General features: G+C 41.0%; 1 protein-coding gene across 1 annotated transcript in view; it reads left to right on the plus strand.

Annotated features, from left to right (window-relative positions):
• Positions 1-1,993: 1,993 nt before the first annotated feature.
• The window catches only part of Tmem39a (transmembrane protein 39A), a 28,583-nt gene continuing 10,163 nt past the window's right edge, over positions 1,994-20,413 (plus strand). Inside the window, exons 1-5 of the mRNA XM_052740685.1 lie at positions 1,994-2,294; positions 3,303-3,489; positions 10,987-11,209; positions 13,993-14,076; positions 20,129-20,283. Coding sequence (XP_052596645.1) covers positions 3,377-3,489; positions 10,987-11,209; positions 13,993-14,076; positions 20,129-20,283 — 575 coding nt within the window. The 5' untranslated portion in view covers positions 1,994-2,294; positions 3,303-3,376. The remainder of the gene's footprint in view (positions 2,295-3,302; positions 3,490-10,986; positions 11,210-13,992; positions 14,077-20,128; positions 20,284-20,413) is intronic.

Raw genomic sequence — 20,413 nt, forward strand, 5'->3', positions numbered from 1 at the left:
TTACCTCACTTAATATAATATTTTCCGATTTCATCCATTTTCTGGCAAATATCGTTTTTCTTTACAGCTCAATAAAGTTCCAACTGTATATGAACTGCATTTTTATGATCCATTCATCTGAAGAAGGACATGTAGACTGACTCAATTTTCTTATTACTGTAAATGAAACAGCATTAAACATGGATGTGCAAATATCTTTGGGTATATGCCCAGGACTGGTACAGCTAGATCATAGATCAGCGTTTTTGTTCGTTTTAATTTTCAGAAACTTCCATAATGATTTCCACAGTGGTTATACCTATTTATAACTCCACCAACAGTGAATTAGAATCTTCCCCCTCTCTCCCCATCCTAGCTAGCATTTTTTTCCCTTGATAGTAATTCTAACTGAGATGGAATCTCAAAATAGTTTTAATTTGCATTTCCCTGAGAGGTAGGGATGTGTAACACTTTTAAAAAACATTTATTTACCATTTTTCTTTGAGACAGGGTCTGGCAGTGTATAACAGGGCCCCAGACCTTAGGAGTCCCCAAGACCTTAGCACAACTGACTCCATGATGGAAGTGCCATTTAGGCTGTAAAAACAAGTAGACCGCACCACCTGCTCTAACTAAAACAAAGATCTAATCCATCAAAGCCCATAGTTCTGGGTAAGTTTCTGAATGTACTAACCTTGCTTTTTGGCTTCTGTAGCTCTACTTCTGGCTAACTGTTCTTGCTAGCTGAACTGTGTCAATCCAGAACATGGTTTTTGTACTTAAAAGCTCACCCTGAGAAAGGCTCAGGGCTACACTGGGATCCCGAACACCCAGTGTACTCGCCAGCCGGCTAATAAAGACTTTCTATTGGCTTAAATCCACGTCCAAGTGGTCTTCTCTGGTGAATACCCACAACATGTAGTCCCAGCTGGCTTGGAATTCACTACATAGACCAGTGTGGCCTCAAACTGAGCAATCTGCCTGTCTCTGCCTCTTGAGTGCTAGCATTAAAGGCCTTGTATTTTTTTTTCTCATGAGAAATATCTGCTTAGTTCATTGGCTGAATTATTGATGGGCAGTTTTGTAGGTTGTTTTAATTTAACTTTTAAAATGTGCATTTTTTAAAATTTTTATTTTTTTATGTAGCACTGGCTTGCCATGTAGTTTGAGGACAACCTTCAACTCATGATCTTCTGACTTCCACCAAACACACCAGGCTTCATTTTGATACTGTTTTAATTCCAAACTATAGACAGTTCTGGACTCATCGTTGGGCTGCCCACCTTTTTTTTTTGGTGAGGTGAAGGTTGGGGCTTGAACTCAGTATGGTAAAACTCTACCATTAGTCCTCCTCATCTTTTTATCTATCACTTTCTGTCCACAGGAAAACAGCTTAGTCATCTTTGGAGTCTCAGCTAAAATGCCAAACTTTCCGAAAACCTTTTTCAATATTGACAGTAACACCATCCCAGAGTTCATCAGCTACTATATCTTGCACGTCCTACCAGGACCTTGGATATACTTTTAATCTTGCATTTATTGTTATTAACAGCATTACTGCGCCTTGTTGCTGCATCCTCTTTTTTACTAGAAGGAACTTTTCTAGAACTCGGTTTTTATTTCTAGATTCTACCTAGTTCATTATTTAATATACAGTTCGTGCAAGGGGATGGCTGGAGTCTAAAGCCTCTTCAGCAGTCGTCTGCTTAAGAGTGACGTGACCTTTAAGTGGCGTCTCCGATTCTCCCTCCTGATGTGAGGGTACTCCTCTAGACACTAGCTGATTGAAGCCAGGGAGTTTAAACAAAAAACAAAAAACAAAAAACAAAGAAAAAACCAGCCAAACAAAACCGCGAGCCACGCGTGGGCGGGAAAGCCCAGACATCCCCGCCCCCCCCACCATCCCCCCCTGGCCGGCGGGAGAATCCCACTGCGCAGGTGCACCGGGAGGCTGGCAAGCCGGCTCGGCTGGCTGCAAGTCTGTTTCCGGGGGCCAGCTCGACGCGAGGCTGACGTCATCACTGTGCGCTGCCACGTCTCCTCAGCTCCTGGGCGATGGAGGCTGAGGATGAGTGGTGATGGGGACGGGCTCTGCTTCTGGCTTTAGCTCTGGCTCTGGCACGGACTCCCGGCCTGGGTCTGGTAACCTAGAGACCCGACACGCTCTTTCGACTCTCCAGCGGGGTCCTGCCTGCGTCCCGGCAGCTGTTTTGGAGCGCTTCAGAGAAGGAAGAGAGTTCGGGTGCCTGGGGTCGGGTCTGTGAAGCCACCGCCTCCTCCCAGGGATCCCGCTCCGTGGCCCGCCTGTTCCATGCGTGAGTTTTACTTACCTGCTTTGTCGTCCCGCTGTCCCCGGCGTGCTTCGGCCCTTTCGGCCGCCGGGCTGGGACCACTTGGGGATTCCTTCTGGAGGCTAGTCTATTTAAGTGTGTGGTTCCTCGCCATCCACCTTAACCCACCCCACGCTCTTGTGTCTCAGCTTTTGCCCCTCACCTTACTTTCTCTTTAATTGAGCAAGGATCATTTGTCCTTGCCTCTAACAAGTTTGGATTCTTTGTCCCACTTGGCGTTTGTTGTTAGTCTGGAGACAGAGGATCTGGAGTAGGGAATATCCGATCGCTCTGTAGTAGTAACTTTTCGAAAACGGGCTTTTTTTTTTTTTTTTCAACGTGTAGTTTCCGGAGTATTTTTAGCTGTATTTAGGAAATATTTGGTATATATTGGAAGAACCATATTTGCCTAAATTGAGGAAAACAATCTTTTTTTTTTCCTCCCAGTGAAGATCTTTGTCGCCTTTTAATCTTGCAGTTTCATTAATTTTTTGAAGTGGTTTTACAGTAGCTTTTCTGAAACAGGCAACCATTTGAATGAACTGAAGAAACGGGGTTAAATGACGTGGTCAAGGTCAGATAATATGTGACATATCTTATCTCAGCCAGATCCCTGGATAACAACCTGTTATTTTGGACAGTGATAAGCTTCCTGTATTTCAAGTGACTTTAATGTGCAATATCAGGTTGCAAATAAGTTGTGGTGTTTCATGTATACTTCCACCTGACTGTAGTGTGTTTTATATAACAAGAAGTCAGCAACAAAAGACACAAATTGTGAGTTGCCTAATGCTGAACAAGCTTAGATCAGATTTTGAGCCTCTGACCTTACCCCAAGGTCCAAGCAGTCTGCACAAATGGGATCATTTGTTTGAAAATTCAACCTGTTTTTTTTTTTTTTTACAAGATCTGCTCACTTCGCTTTAATGTTTGCTTGTTACACTGACTTCTTTAAATAGCTGATACTTAATTTTTTTCTTTTGTGTTATTCAGAGTTGAAATAAGTTGACGACCATTAGACTGGGTTGCAACTGCGGGTGGTACTGGAAACTGACTGGTTCCTGGACATGCCCAGTAGAAGGAGGGGTCCTAGTCGGCAGCAGCTAAGCCGGACAGCTTTACCTTCTATACAGACTTTGGTTGGTGGCGGCTGTAGCAATGGAACAGGCTTGAGAAACAGGTAAAGAAAAAAATAAGTATGTGCATAATAGTTGCATAATTTCTGATCTATTATCAGTAAGACTAATATAAAAGTAGTTCTATTCAAATATTTGCTTATCAAACTTTTGTTCTCGTCACTGAAGTAGAAGTTCTGCCTTTGAAGACTGAAAGCTTAGTATTTCAGAGTACTTTGCAGGTAGAATGGTATTACACAGGGACCACAAAGTAGAAGAGTATTTTTTCTTTTATTTCTCACTTAATAATATTTTTAAATTTTTTATGTGTATGAATGTTTTGCCTACATGTATGTCTGTGTACCACTTGCATGCCTGGTGCCTATGGATACCAAAAGAGGTTGTTGGATCCCCTAGAAGTGGATGGAGTTCAGATGCTTCTGAGCCACCATATATATTCTAGGGACCAAATCTGAGTCCTCTGGAAGAGCAGCCAGTGCCCTTAACTATGGAGCCATCTCTCAAGCCCCAAACCCCTTAAAAAAACAAAAACAAAAACAAAAACAAACAAACCCAGTGAGTCCACTTGGTGCTGTTCATATACTTCTGATTGGGGGGCCATCTGCTGAAGTGTGGTTGACGTACCAGGTGCCACGCCCTTGAGGGAAGAAGCCATCAATTGTTCATAGCTCCTTAGTTAGGGTTGGGGACTCAGAAGCCCTTGTCCCCTCCTTTGGCCCCCTACATTTTATTATTAAAAGTTATTCAGGCAAAAAGTTGTTTGATATTAATAGTAACTGTCAACTATAGCATAAAAATGATAAGAATTGTGCCATGATATATAGGATTCTAGAATTTGAGTTTGGGGTATGTGTGTCTGTGCGCGCGCAAGCTCAGGTGTTATTCCTTAGGTACTCATCACCTTTAATTTTGAGAAAAGGGCTTTTAGTGGCCAAAAAAGTTACCAGTTTGGCTTGCTGTTGAGTTCCAGGGATCTATCCTTCTCCTCAATGCTGGGATGCTGGGATTACAGTATATACCACTATGTCCAGTTTTTAAATTTTTTTTTTTTAGAACTTTGTGTGTGAGCACTGTATCTTCATCCCTCCCACCTCTGATTTCTCCTGTGTCCTCCCCAGTCTATGTATATACAGCCTACTAAGTTCATTCAGTGTTGTTCATACTTGCATGTCCAGAGCTGACCTGTCATCCTAGACAGGAGTTCATCCCTGGAGACAACTAATCCCCCTTTCTCAGCCGTCATCGATCGCCTGAGGCTCTTCTTCTGTGGTTGGGACTGTGGAATCTCTTCTGTCCTTGTGGCCGTGCCAGCTGCTGCTCACATTGTGCTGCTCTTGTTCTGGCAGCCATGACTCTTGAGATTTCATAGGTGTATTTTTTTCCTGTCATGCCTAGGGGACACTGTCTGCCAACAGGTATTCTGTAGACTCTCTCTGCTTGCTCTTCTGATAGTCTTCCCTGAGCCCTAGGTATAGGGGTTGTGTCGCAGATGGAGCAGTTGGAGTGGGGCGTCTCCTAGTCTATAACTGCATTTGACCAATTGTGGATCTCTGTAATAGTCTCCATCTGCTGCAAAAAGGAGCTTCTTTGTTGAGGGATGAGAGCTCACTTATCTGTGGGTGTAAAGATAAGTATTTAGGCTATGGTTAGAAAATACTGGTTTGGGGACATGACAGTAGTAGGTTCTCTTCTCAGGTCTGTGACCTCTGTGGCCATTGATGTTGACTATGTCTATAGTACCAGGAATGAATTCCCTCTCACGGAGTGGGCTTTAAGTTCATTTAGGCAGTTATTGGCTACCCCAAAGTAAAAGGGCCACTATTGTACCCGTGGTGGGTATCTTAGTGGTTCAGTCATGGTTCTGGTTTGTATGCTTTACAGCTGGGAGTTGGGGGAGATGGCTTCTCTCCCTTGGTAGCTTGTACAGCACCTTCTCTTATTATGAGAGCTAGTCCTCAGGGAGGAGCTTCCAGGTCTGTTTCAGCTCGATTTCTCTAAGTTCTGTGTCTTTAGTGTGTGCTGTCATCAACAAGAAAGTCTTACCCTTTCAGCAGTAGTTCATTTGTTTGGGGAAACTCTTGTAGTCCTCTGACCAACAATCAAAGGGAGGTTTCCCATGCTTGGCGCTGGGATATTTTTAGATAGTGAATGGCTCTTAGCGGGAGCATCATCGCCCTGTGTGGAGTAACCCCATTATTAAAATGCATGCACACACACAAGTAAAAGCATACTAAGCACGTGCTTTACTGCTGAGTTACATACCCAGCCCAGGATGAGTTCTTTTTGCTGATCTTATCGAGGGCCACTCGTGTCTTTGGAGGCTTGTTCTTGTAGCACTCACACTGCAGAGATACTTTTGCCTAGTCATGCATTTGGTCAAGATAATTGTTTCCTGAATATTTTGTTTCCTCCCTGAAAAGAGTTTTTCCTTGTCTTGATTTTGGTTTCCAGAGTCACCAGTCAGTACCACTCCTGTCTTTCAGGCTCTCCTGATATATTTGAGAGTTTGTCTGGAGGTTGTAGTAGAGGAACACAGCTACTCCTATACTCCTGACCTAACTCCCGACCTTCCATTCATGGAAGGTCATTCTCTTTGACTGAGTGCACAGCTTTGGAGCTGTGAGGGTAGCCAGGATACCCATCTAGCCACTCCCAACAGCTGAGTCAGCCCTGTTTACTCTTCCTGTTTGGCTTTGTATTCTCAGAGCTGCCCCCCTTGCTTCTTCCTGATCTGCTCTAGGTAGCTTAGAAGGAAAATATGATCAGGAAATCCTTGAAGTCAGGCCAGGTTTACTAGTCCTCTTAGCTAGACTAACTTTTTTTAAAAAATTATTTATTTTTATAAATATTTTTATAGAAAAAGGCATTGGTGTTTTGCCTGCATGTAAGTTTGTGTGAGGGTGCCAGATCCCCTGGAGCTGGAGTTACAGACAGTCATGAGTTCTGCTATGTGGGTGCTGAGGATTGAACCTGGATTCTCTGGAAGAGCAGCCTGTGCTCTTAACTGCTGAGCCATCTCTCCAGTCCCCTAGACTAACTTTTAATGTTTTAATTACTGGAGTGTTGAAAATATCAGATGAGGAAAGGAGGCAGTCTGCTGTTTAAAAAGAGGTGAAACCCAGCTTTGGTGGTGCAGACCAGTGTTCCCAGCACATGGGAGAAAGACCTAGAGCACAAGGCCAGCCTTGGCTACATATTCAGACATTATTTCAAACAGACAAAAGTGCCTGGAACTGAAGCTTCATTTCTAGATAGTTCTGCTTATGCTTGGATTCTGTAAACAGTATAGTGGGAGGAAAGAGGAACATTTGAAAATACTGATACTTGCCAGGCAGTGGTGGCATCTCCTTTAATCCCAGCACTAGGAAGGCAGAGGCAGGAGGATCTCTGAGTTTGAGGCTAGCCTAGTCTACAGAGTGAGTTCCAAGACAGCCAGGACTTCACAGAGAAACCCTGTTTTTTTTTTTAAGCTGATTATTTATTCATTTATTCATTTATGTATGTGTGTTTTGAGGCAGAGTCTTACTATGAAGCGTTGGCTGGCCTGGAACAAACTGTAAGCCATGCTGGCCTCAAACTTACAGAGGTCTGCCTGCCTCTGCGTCCTAAGTACAGGGGTTAAAGGATGTGCCACCAAGCCTGACAGTGTTGATAGTTTTAACTGAGTCTAGCAATGCTAGTTTCTATGTATTTTCCTGTTCTTTCTTGTAGCTCTTAATGGCTTTCAAGGTTTTAGTCATGTTTGCTTTGATTTACTATTCTCTAGCTTTCTTCCTCTTTTAATATATGTAATTTTTGCAATTTTAGCTGAGGACATGGAAGAATGTGTTTTTCAGTAGATTAAAATGAAAGAGGTATTTAGTTTATTTAAAAATTGTTGTGACTCTGATTAATATTTTGTGATATGTTTACCTTGAGATTAGTTTGAAAAAAGAAGTTAACCCTTGCAGAGATTCTGCCGCCTCTGCCTCCCAAGTGCCAGGATTATAAGTGTGCCACCAAATCTGGTTTCCCTTTGAATCTTTCTTGATTTATTCATTTATTTACCTGAATTCTGCTGCTTGCTGGCTCCATAAGGACCAATCTCTTGCCTGCAAGGATATAATAAAGTAAGAGTTCAGTATAAACATTGAGCATACTGTTTAGGCACAGTGAACCATTCTTACTATTTAGGGGAAGTTGTTTTATTTTTAATCATTAGAGAGAGATGTTTACCAATCACATTACTAGATGCAGCCCTCCTGAGCAAGTCTTTTCCTATTGTACTTTTCTTATTGTAGTGTCGAAGTCTAGCAAAGACAGCTTGTGGAAGGAAGGGTTTCTTGTGGTCCACAGTTTAGGAGGTGTGATCCCCTCAGTGGGATCTCCTCAGTGGCAGAAGTTATGGGGGTGGGGCATGCAGCTAGGACGCCACTTCTGGGGAGACATGAGAGCTTTGCTACTACTCATGCTTCCTCTTCTCCATTTCATCTCAGGCCATGGGGTGGTGGCACCCACATTCACAATGAGCTTTCCCTTAGTCTTTCTGGAAAGCCCTTACGCAGGCCCATAGGTGCGTCTCCTCAGTGATTCTAAATCCAGCCAAATTAGCTGAACGCCAGCATTCCCTTGGGAAGCCTGGGGTTAGGAGAGAGAATGCTATTGTGATGTCTCCAAAGAAAACCTTGGGCATTGCCTGTAGTACTGGCACTTAGGAGGCAGAAGCAAGTAGAACTCTGTGAGTTCAAAGCTAACCTGGTCTACACAGGGATTTCTAGGCCAGCAAGGGGCCACATAGTGAGACCCTTAAAAATAAAAGAAAGGAAAACCTAGGTTTTTGAGTTTCTAAAGAGCTTTCTTGGTAGACAGTACCTTTCATATATTTTAACAAATAGCTGCTACTGGAATTAAGTGCACTCTGACTAGAATTCTTAAATCTGGCTAGGGAATATAGCGCACGCAGTAGGTAGAGTGCAGGCCTAGCCTGCTGGAGACCCTGGGTTAGCTCTCCAGCAAACTGTTCAACTAGGGTGGTGCCAGACAGGCCTGTAATTTCCGGTATTCCAGAGGTGGAAGCAGGAGGATCAGGAGTTAAAAACAACAGCAACCAAAATAGCAAAAAAGTTGGAGTTCTTATATCTGTATGTATATTATATTAAAGGGTTTCCTCCCACTGTGCTGGGGATGGAACCCAGGGCCTTCCACATGTTGGACAGGTACCCCACCACTGAGCTGTTACCCTCAGACCGGGAATAGTATTTTTATTTTTCCTAAATATTACTTCTGTAATTAATTTTCTGATGTGTATTGACCAAGTGTATTTGTTTTTAAACTTTTTAGAATTTTTATTTTTGATTAGTGTATAATCATATATGTGAAGTGTAATATAGTATTTTGATATATTTGTGCATTGTATAATTATTTAAATAGTTTTGGTTTATAAGAATTTTTGATTTATCTCCCCTTAAGCTTTCAACTTTATAGATTAGAAGATGACTTGTTCTGACAGATTCTGTAGGACTGGTTTCCTTTTTCCTTCTGATGCCCTGTACTGCTTTGTCTGACCTTCTCTCTTGTCTTTTGGCTTAAAGTTTAAAAGCTAAAACTGCCGAGAATAACACAAGTGTGTATCTTCTGTGTCAATACTTTGTAAATGTCTGTTTTGAGACAAGCATTTCATTGACTTGTTTAGTGGAACAAGTATCTCAATCCATTTTTCTTAGAGAAATTTTTATGACCTTTTAAACTTTGAAATAGCATATGGGAAAGCATATGCTTTCTCCCTTTATTTTGACTGAAGGGGAACAAGAATTTTTCATTTGTTTGGATTAGAGGCTCCTAGCTTTGTACCGTTTCATCAGCATTTCTAATTTCAACGTTTATGGCGAACTGAAGTGAGGTAGTAGCTGTGGTGCTAATCCTTTGAATTTAAGTCGTAGTGTTTTCATTTTTCAGAGTGCGCAAAGCTCATGTTCCCATGAGTCCCTTAAAGTGCTGTAAATGCCACCTACCAGCTAGAGTTCTATATTTGGAAATTTTAGAGTGGTAACACTAATATTGTTCTTTCTCTTGGTATTAAAACCAAGCCTGTTTTTCCTTGTTGTATAAATAAGAGTCAACCATTAGATCTCAGTAACTGTTCCCTGTTTTCTCCCTTGGGGTAGCTGAGCTCTCTTGACCTGTAAGCAGGCATGAGTGAACAAGAAGATAGGAACTAACAGTTCTAACTTTTGTGTTTTAAGAGAGCTTTCTCTTTCCTGACTGTACTGGCCTGCTGTCTTCTTAAATATATATTTCAACCGTGAATTAAAGAAAGTATTTTCGATCCTCAGGATTATAATTTTGTAGTTAAGACATAAATTTATATGCAAAAATTATGTGATGAAACTGAGAAAAATGTAAGTATAAAGGTGTAATTTAAATTTGATGAAGAGAGATGTATCGGTTTTGAGGTAGAGTAAACTTCACAGAGGATATGTTTGAAACATCCTCCAAGCAACCCCCACGCTTTCCTCTTGTGCCTGTAGGGAGAGCATACATGGTGCCATAGCGTGTGTAAGGGTCAAAGGACAACTTGCAGGAGTTTGTTTTTTCTTACTGTATGGGTCCCAATGTTCAAAATTAGGGTGTCAGTATCAGCAGCTGGCACCTCTACCCACTGAGCCATCCTCCCGGCTAGCTGGCTTTTCTTTGCTTTGTTTGTGATTCTACAGCTCTAACTCAGATAATTGTATGTGCTAAACTAATACTCTACCGCCGAGGTAGCCCTGCCACCCCAAGTCCCTTAAAAGTCTTGAAGAATGAATAAGAATATCTAGAAGATTTTAAGGAGGGTGATTATGGGGGAGGGGTAATAACATTTAAAGGGAACAAAGTGCACAGAAGTAGTCATGCCTGTGTTCCAGATGGCACAGAGCATGGGCATCAGATGTGGCACAGGTAGAGAAGGGACTTGGGATAAGGTCGCTTTGTTAAGGACAGGACCGCATATGACTTACTAAAAAAGTTTGGCTGTTATTTCATTGGCAATGGAGAACTATTTTAAAGGTTCAGGTAAGAAAGCAATTTTAGAATTTCCGTTAAAATGATCCTTGAAGACAGCTTAGAGGGCTTGATGAAGGTAGACTCGGGTTTGCTGCAGTAATGTAGGTGAAAGTTGGTAAATGGTTGAACCAAGATAGTTCGTTGAGAGGGGAAAGAGAGGCTAAAGAAAATTTTATAAAGCAGAATCCAGTCCTTTAGAGAGTGGTTGAATATGGAGAAGCAGATGAGAAGTCCTAGCTTAGATTTTGGTGTTTGGGTGGCCAGCAGAATAAGCTGTGGACTAGTGTCAGGACTGTGGGATGAGTGGCACAGATGTTCAGTAGGCAACTGGGTAACGAGACTAAAGGCAAGGTGGGCTCTGTGGATAAAATTTAGTCTTCCACACCCAGGAGACAGTGGAAAGCTTGGCTCCGTTTTAGATCACTGATGTAAGGTGAAGGGAAAGCCAGCAGTTAGAGGTAGGTGGAGGAGACACTGAAGGCTGTCACCATTTGAGTTAACTCTGATTTCTTTTTCAGGAATGGTAGTGCTATTGGCCTTCCAGTCCCACCTATCACAGCCTTAATCACCCCAGGTCCTGTTCGTCACTGCCAAATTCCTGACTTACCAGTTGATGGGAGCCTGTTCTTTGAGTTTCTTTTCTTCATCTACCTGCTGATTGTTCTGTTCATTCAGTACATCAATATCTATAAGACCGTGTGGTGGTATCCATACAATCATCCTGCATCTTGCACTTCACTGGTAAGTCTTCAGATGCCTTCAAGTTCATTGTCAGCAGGCAACAGAGCAGCTGGAGACAGTGTCTCACAGAGCCTAGCCTGGTCTTGAACTATTAATTCTACTACCTCAGTAGTGCTACCACCTCAGATTATTTTTAGAAATAAAACTTCCTAAAACTGTTAAAATATTAATATTGCCAGAGGAAATAAAAGTAGAAATTAAGATGCAGGAAATGTTTAATAATGTATTAGAAAGTGTTTGATGTTTGGCTTTCTCTATATCATCTTAAATGCATTGCCAGATGTCACTATGATTAAATTCCATCAAGTTTTTCTTTTCGGTGGTAATGAGAATCAAACCCAGGGCCTTACGCACATGCTTCATCACTAAACTCTATCTCTAGCACCAATTTTACCTTTATAATTCGAATAATTATGTAATGATTTTAACACATGACAGTCTGAGGCAGGTCTTCCTCAGACTGTTAATTAAGGGACCTACTTGGGTGGAAACTACCATCTTTTAATGTGTGACCTTCAAGGTAGATGTAGTTGAGCTTTGTGACCCAGAAATGGAGGTGTGCATAGGAAAATAGAAAAGAGATTGTTTTTTGAGGCAATGCCTCATGTGTTCCAGGCTGGCCTCAACTCACTGTGTACTAAAATAACCATCCTCCTCCTGTCTATCTATCTTCTGAAAGCTGGGATTGTAGGTGCCCAGTTTACGAGGTGCTGGAGTTAGAAACCAGGGTTTCATGCATGCCAGGCAAGCAATCTTATCAACTGAGCTATGGCCCAGTTCTTAAAGGACCATGTCTTCCAGGCCATGCCTCCATCATTTTTTATGTATGCTCCTAACTGTAAAGGAGGCTAAAATGTGCATTAAGTGCTTATGTTGTTAATCTGAATAAAAGTGTATTTTGTCACAAAAACTAGCTCTGTGTATTGAGTACATAAAAGCATATTATGGGCTAGAGAGATGGATTAACAGTTAAGAGTGTTTCCTCTCTTCCAGAGGACACAAGTTCTGTTCCTACACATGACTCACAGCTACCTGTAACTCTAGGTCTTCTGTCCTCCATGAGCACCTACACTTGCATGCACATATCCACACACAGACATACATACACATAATTAAAAATTATAAAAACCTTTTAAAAAGGCAAATTGTAGCCCCCCCCCTTCCATTATTTAGAAGGGCAGTGATAATCATGAAGCAGAGAGAGTCTTCTGTAAAGGTTATATATAAAATGTCTGTGATTCTAGTCAGAGGACTTGACATACATGTTATCCAAGCAAAAAGCCACTGTCCTGTTCATTTGTGTGTATTGAGGACTACAAAATATTTGAGAACTTTCTGCGATGGATAGATATGAGAATGAAATGTAAGTTTAAATCTTCAGCATAGTATGGGATGGGAATATATTTTTAAAGTTTTAAATATTTGTATAATTTGGTTGTTCTTAGAATTAACTGTTAAAACTTTTCCATATTGACCATTTACACTTAATATGATGAGACTGTTCATATTTTAATTTAAGAATTGTAATGAGTTGGTGTCAGAATTTGTTTGTTTGTTTGTTTGTTTTTTCAAGACAGGGTTTCTCTGTGTTGTTTTGGCGCCTGTCCTGGATCTCGTTCTGTAGACCAGGCTGGCCTCAGAGATCCGCCTGGCTCTGCCTCCCGAGTGCTGGGATTAAAGGTGTGCACCACCACTGCCCAGCCAGAATTTTTTATTTATTTATTTTTTTTATAGTTTTTTTCTCTCTACGTGGATTATGAACTTATTGAATGTAGACACTATATACCTTTTCTATCCTTGGCCAGAAGTAGTTTTTGCAAAGGAATCTGGGGAAGGAACCATAGCTAGGAGTCATGAAGGCAGAGGGATAGCTACTGAACTCTCCCGTTCCGTTTCCTTGTGCCGTGACTGAGAGTAAGATTCAGGAGAGTAGGAGCCTTCACTGTCTTCCTCAGCACAGTGTCCGTTGTGTCAGGAAGGGTCCCTGCCATCATTTGAGTGTTAAATACATTTTAAGTGAATTAATTGAGAAATTCAAATTTTACTTTTGGAAGCCAATGTAGAAACTTGGGGATCTTTTGATCATAAGAGTTAAAATATATCCCATTTGGTTCCTAGGATACTGTTCCCAAAGCTTTCCTTCTTCCTGTCACAGTACTATGTACAGACTTAGAAGAAGCTGTAGCATCTGGGTGAGACTGTTTCATAGAAGAGATCAGCTCCAAAGCACATTGCTAAATCAAGTTAGAAACACTAAGTGAACAGAGCAGATGCACCAAATGGAGGGCTTAGCAGTAGATACTCAGATTAATGTGGTAAAGAGGTGAACAGTAGTAACTCCTAAAAACTCGTGAATCCTAGCTGCTCTATGTAATTGGACACACTGTAAATGTGGCATTTAGATTCATTGTTCTCATCATTCTGCAGGTTATTACTTGTTAACTCCACGTTGCCTTTTTTTTCTTTTTCTTTTCTTTTTGAGATAGTGTCTTGTTATCTAGACCAGGCATGTGTCATCACCATGCCCAGCTCTTTTCTTTTCAATAAAATAGTTTCAAAAGCAGATGGGAATGCATCTTAGGTAGCTATTTAATGTTTGGAAAGCTATAGCAGTTTGTCATGAAAAGAGAAGTAGCAGGTAGGCAGTCTTTGGGGGATCTGAATTCCCATGGTCTGTAGTGGGCTCAGAAGACCTTGAGAGGGCGGGCTCTGCTGCCACCGTGTAGCAGAGAGCTGGATCTACACGGTGCCTCTTTCTGACGCACTCTTTGTTTCTCTTATAGAATTTTCATCTCATTGATTATCACCTGGCAGCATTCATCACAGTGATGCTTGCGAGGAGGCTTGTGTGGGCCCTCATTTCAGAGGTATATTGGCTCATTCACTATCTTCTGTCACCTGTGGCTGAACTTACTTGCTAGAATGGGATCAGATTCAAAATGTGAAATGACCACATATAATTTGAATACAATTATAAGTTAATTGCTTCTGTATGAGTTGTTCCTATACTTAAGAAAAAAAGTTTCCTACAGTGTTTAAAGTCCAAATGTGAAGTATTTCAAGAGCATTAGAAATCTAGTTTGTAGGATTGTAGGATCTGAGCTTATTTTAGCTTGTAGATTTAAAAAAAAATGCAATCTTTAATTTTAAAGTTCTAGTTAAAAACAGGATGTGATTTGGGTAATGAGTTACTTGCACATACATAATTGAATCTGAAATACTCAGTTGCAGATAACATTCACTTGAAACAGTTTGTATACCACTTGTGAAATTTCCTAACAAGAAACAATTTGTGCTTATTAGAACTTACAGTTTTGAAAAGACTATTAAATTTTGGGTATGATTAATCTGAAAATTAGAACCCAAGCTTCAGTGGACAGAGGAGGAAAGAACTGCACCATAATGATCCTTTAAAAGCTTCATGTTCTTGGTAGAGTTGGTCATTGATATCATTTCTCATATATGTGTAAACTTGGTGAGGGAGGAAAATGTGCTTTCATAAGTTTTATTATATTTAACACGAAAATGATGGCCAAAACAAAAATGATAACTTAGCCAAAGTGGTTCATGAGTTTTAATCTTGGAAAATTATATTTCAGCATGAAATTTTAAATGAATATTTGCTATAATCACAGGTAATTGAGACTCAACTTTTTCTCTTTTTAAAAGATTTTTTTTTTTTTAAATTTATGTGTATGTGTTGGTGTGAGTGTATGCCACATGTGTGCTGGTGCCCACAGAGGCCAGAAGAGGGGGTCAGATCTCTTAGAGCTGGACTTAAAGGTGGTTGTGAGCCACCTGATGTGGGTGCTGGGGGTACCAAACTCTGGTCATTTGGAAGAGCTGCCAGCTCTTCACCACCAAGCCATCACTCCAGCCCCAGTGTTTTCCTCCGGAGCAGACATAAAAGTCTGTATGTGTGTGTTCTACTGAAGAACCGGACTAGCTTTTTTTTTTTTTTTTTTTTTTTTTGGTTTTTCGAGACAGGGTTTCTCTGTGTAGCTTTGCACCTTTCCTGGAACTCACTCTGTAGACCAGGCTGGCCTCGAACTCACAGAGATCTGCTTGGCTCTGCCTCCTGAGTGCTGGGATTAAAGGCGTGTGCCACCACCACCTGGGTTGAAGAACTGGACTTTTGTGAACACAGTAGTTGAATGTAACTGCAAAGCTGTGGTAGTAAGATTGCTTTATTTCCACAGTGGGAAACCTTTCACCAAGTTTGTTTCAGGTGATCCAAGTAGCTGAGCTTGCTGTGGTACCACATACCAACACTTGGGAGGGGAAGACGGTATGATCAGCAGTTTAAGACTAGCCTTGCTTTGGAATGAGTTCAGGGCCAGCCTTGGTTACATACTCAAAGAAACAAAATAAAAATAAATGCTTTTTGATTTTTTTTTTCTTTTAGTGCTGGGTATGGAACCATGACTTCATACATACCAGGCAGATGCTGTACACTGAGCTGTATTCCTAAGCCCTCTTTTACTTATTATTTTGGGATAGAGTCTTATTAAATTACCTAGACTCACTCTGTTGACCGACCAGGCAAACCTTGAACTTTCTGTCCTCCTGCTTCAGTCTCCCAAGTAGCTAAGATTACAGGCCTGGCCTAGATGTGCCCCCCCCCCTTTATTTTTTTCTTACTGGATGCTTAGTTTGGATGTTCCCAGAAATAACTTTATTTAGAGCAATTCCTTTGTTCTTTTGTTTTTAGCTAAACAATTTTTTTGTTTTAATTCTTCAGTTACTTAGAAATGGTAGTTGTTAGTTGGGTATAGTAGTGCATACCTGTGATGCCAGTACTCAAGAGGCAGAGGCAAGTAAGATCAGAAAGAAGGCTATCCTTGGGTACACAGTGAGTTTGAGGTCAGTCTAGGCTGCATGAGATCCTATGCATATCAGCTGGTTATGTCCTGTCTTGTGTGAAGCCTCAGTGACTGGGATTTCTACCTGCTGCTGCAGCTACTAAAACTTAAAGCACTTACTGCTTTTATTGATGATGTAATAATCAAGTAGCTTCTGCACCATGTTAGGAGTGTGCATTAACTGTTTTCAAAGCTGCTTACCATTCCTACTGGAAACAGGATGCTGAATTTAAACAGATTTTTTTAATCCAAGACTAAAATCTGTACTTTACTGTACACAAAGGGAGTGTAATTCCAATACTTTCATATAATGGAACAGTATGTGGCTCTTGAAGGGTAGTAGGGTGCTTACTTGTTGAAGTTCAAGTACAGTGCAGTAGTATGGGGCTTTTAAAGAGAATGTTTAAAGGGTTTGTTTGACAGAAGTTCTTAGTATGCAACCCTGGCTAGCCTGGTACTTAACTATGGAACCCGAGTTTGCCTTGGACTTCTGACTGTCTGCCTGTCTCAGTCTCCTGAGTGCTGAGTTTACAAGCTTGTATCATCATCCCTGGCTTTAAGGCAGTGTTGAAAACAAGACAAGTAGAAGGAACAAAGTCTGTTGGCTGATGTGAAAAACTTGTCTCTGGGAGGATATAGACTAATGCCAGGCATCTGTTGGTGACTGGGGACAATACCAAGACTTTGCCACCAACATTGTATTTATCTTTTGTACCTGAGTGCTGTGGCTACTACCTGTTCAAAAATTAAAAGATTAGAGCTGTATCATAGTTCTCTCCTAAAATATCTAAATTAGATGGATAAAGCTCATCATACAACATCTTTTTTTGCCTTCCATTAAAATATGTTTGCCTTCTTTTGTTTTCTTATGCCACAGAAAGGATCCCTACCTGAGAAAGACCAGTCATTTTTAAGGACAGGCTGGAGGTAATTAATTCAGAAAGCTGCATACTGCTCAGAAGGGACTACCTCTCTACCTAGGTAGACTCTATTTATTCACCTCCAGGCCCAAACATAAATTCAACTGTCACCATTGTGAACCAACTCTCTTTAAACATTTCTCTAAGCAGGAAAATAGGGTATTTCATTGGACAAAACTAAAAAACAAAGCACAAAATTAAAGACTACAGTCCCATTATAAAGAACCAAATTTCTTCTAATCATTATATGCACATAAAAGTTTGGTGTGTGTGTGTGTGTGTGTGTGTGTTTATGTATTTTTCATGTGTTCTGAGAACATATATTTGTCACTTAATTCAGTGTTATGAATAATTTTCTACCCTTTCCCTGGCCACAGCTTCCTTTTTCTCAGGTCTCAGCTTAAATATAAATATCACTTTAGAATGGCGTAGGGCAGGGACCCTGAGGACTGAACACAGGGCTTCTTCACACCTAGGCAAGAGACCTGGAGCTCCCTCTGCACTATAGCCATAGCCTGTTTTACTCACTGTTGTGAGACAAGGTCTCACTAAATTGCTCAGGCTGGCATTGAACTCACTCTGAGCCCAGACAGGTCTTCTCTGCCGGGCTCTAAATTCTTCCGTTAAGAGTCTTGTCATGTGTTCTGGTAGCTTAGGTTTTTCCTGTAGCACTCATCATCCTTTAGAAGATAATTGTTGAAGTTTCTTGACTGGGTAGCTTCATAGAGCTGTTTTGTCTTGATTGCCTTGGTTCTGGACTAGATATAGACTTTGTAACTTACATCACGGTGGTTAGGAGTTGGGGTTCTGAAATAAGGCAAAATCACTGAGCAATACAAATCCATTTTGGTGCCACTACACAGAAGCAGTCTTTTACTTTATTTTAGTATTTGAAACCGTCTTGCTGTGTAGCCCGGGCTGCCTCAAACTCATGCTCTTCCTGCCTCAACTCCTCAGTGTTAGGAATATAAGTAGGTGCCATGCTACCAGCTTGCCTTCTTCTACATTTCTATTTTTAAGTTGAGACTGGAGGTGGTGGAGTAGCTCCCGAAGCTTACATAACTTCCCCCGGGTTTGACACGTGAGGTCCACTGCTGTGGGGTGTGTATTCAGGTGTGAAGTGGAACCATTTTTTCTGCTACAACTTAAAATATCTTGAGCCTTTCCCACAGTTTGAGGCTTAAGCAGAGGTATGGTATTCATTTAATGCTATTTCACATTTCTAATTGCATGTACTGTGTGCATCTACAGTATGTGTGTGTAAGCATACGTGCCAATGCTGCCATGTATTACAATGACAAGATCTGAGAAATACATTGCAAGTTTTTCTCATTGTGTGAACATTGCGTAGTGTATTTACACAAACTTGAATGATGGCTGTCAGTCACCCCACGTGACTTCTTGATGTAGTTAAGAGGTGATGCTGCCTGAGTTGTGCTGTGTACTGTTCTGCAGTAGGCTTATAATGAGTGACATTAAGATAATGATAAAGTGTGATATATAATCTAGCTCCAATAGCATTATTGTATGTAACTATGTGGTCCTTTTATACAATTGGAAGTATAGTAGGTATGTTTGAATTAGCATCACCACACACACTAGGAACTATGACATTCCGACAGCTATGTCATTAGACAAGAGGAGCTTTTAATGCCCATTTAATCACTTCTTCTTTAGAGATGAGATCTTGCTATGTTGTTCAGACTGACCTTAGTCTCCAGGCCCCAAGCAGTTCTGCCTCTACTTCCCAAGTAGCTGGGATAAAGGCATGTGATATATGTAGCATACAACTCCCCTTAATTTAATTCAACCACTACAATGTATTCAGTCAACTGAAATGTTTCACTGAGCATTAGTGTAGTATGTAACATAGTACCTATACATTATCTGTGTTAAGACTGATGTGTAAACTAAGGCATGGATATAAAGGAGAGACTCAAAACGCTATCCTCTCAATGTGCATTGGTGACTGCAGATCACTTTTACTCCTCTTCTGGGTCCCACGACTACTGTTTTGAGCTGGTATGTGCCTTTAATCCCAGAAAGGTTATGAGTTTGAGATCAGCCTGGGCTATAAAGTAAGAGGCCCTATCTCTAAAAGAAAAGAAAACAACAACAACAACAAAAACAACCAGACCAAACAGAAGGAGTGATATGTAGAGGTGAATGGGGGCCTGCTGATTTCCCTGCAGCTTATTCCTGATGTCTTTGCTGCATCATTTTAGAAAAACAAAACAAGAAAATACGACATTTAAAGCTTCAACTTTTGACAAAGATGTTTTCTTGCTATATGTAGTTAGTTTTAAATATTTGGGATTAAAGAGGCATATTTGTGCAACTATGATTAAAAAGAATTAAATGTGATAATTCATTGTTTCCATGTGTGCAGAAGTTTAAAAGGAAATTTATGGTACTCTAGATGTGATTATGGAACTTTAGTAGTTTATTAAATACTAATCCAGCAAAAAGTTAAGAAGGAAAGATTTAAAAGAGAAATATTGAGGCCTTGTTGTCTGGCAGGAAATCAAGAGAGAATAGCCAACACCTCTCCATCTTTTGTTCCTGCTTTTTTATGGCACTGGGGGTTTAACCTAAATCCCCATCTAAGTTAGCCGGACTGGCCTTGAACTTGTTCTGTAGCTCAGGCAGGTTTTAAACTTGTGACCGTCCTGCCACAGCCTCCTGCATAGCTGGGACTCTAGGCCTTCCCACCAGGCCCAGCACCTTTCCCTCTTGTTTGTACGTGAAATCACTTAGATTGTTGACACACAGATTCCTCGGTTTGACATCTTGTTGTGCATTTCTGGACAAGAAAATTGTTGGGTATTGATGCATTCAGTAAGCGGCCTGGTGGCGTTCTGATGACTGATTCTGGGCCAGCTGTAAACAAGTATAGTTGTACAAGCTTACAGGAGGTCTGCATGAGGGGGATGCAGTAAAAGAAGGCAAGAGCAGTGCCTAGAAAAGTCTGAATTTTCAACTTTAGGAAGGTAGGTGTGGATGGGGCAAAGGTTTTGCTTTTCTGAGGCACAGTTTAGTTTTCACTAATTCCAGGCTCTTACTCTGAGGCACACTGCTGTTGAGGAGACAGTGTATAAATGTATAAAATATTTCTTTCGGTGCTTCCACACTTGCAGGCCACTAAGGCAGGTGCGGCATCTATGATTCACTACACGGCTCTGATACTGGCCCGCTTGGTGCTACTTACTCTGTGTGGATGGGTGCTTTGCTGGACCCTGGTTAATCTCTTCCGAAGCCATTCAGTCCTCAATCTCCTCTTCCTTGGCTATCCGTGAGTATTTCAGTTTTACATTTTATTAGCAGATCTTTTGACGTTATTTGAGTTATGTAAGTGATATAATGGAGAGGAAAATGAGATTCTTCATACATAAAGTAGGAGTTTAGAAAATTGGGAAGCCAGT

Source organism: Peromyscus californicus, unplaced genomic scaffold (assembly GCF_007827085.1).
Source record: "Peromyscus californicus insignis strain IS unplaced genomic scaffold, ASM782708v3 Scaffold_16__1_contigs__length_79575227, whole genome shotgun sequence".
NCBI classification, from domain to species: Eukaryota; Metazoa; Chordata; class Mammalia; order Rodentia; family Cricetidae; genus Peromyscus; species Peromyscus californicus.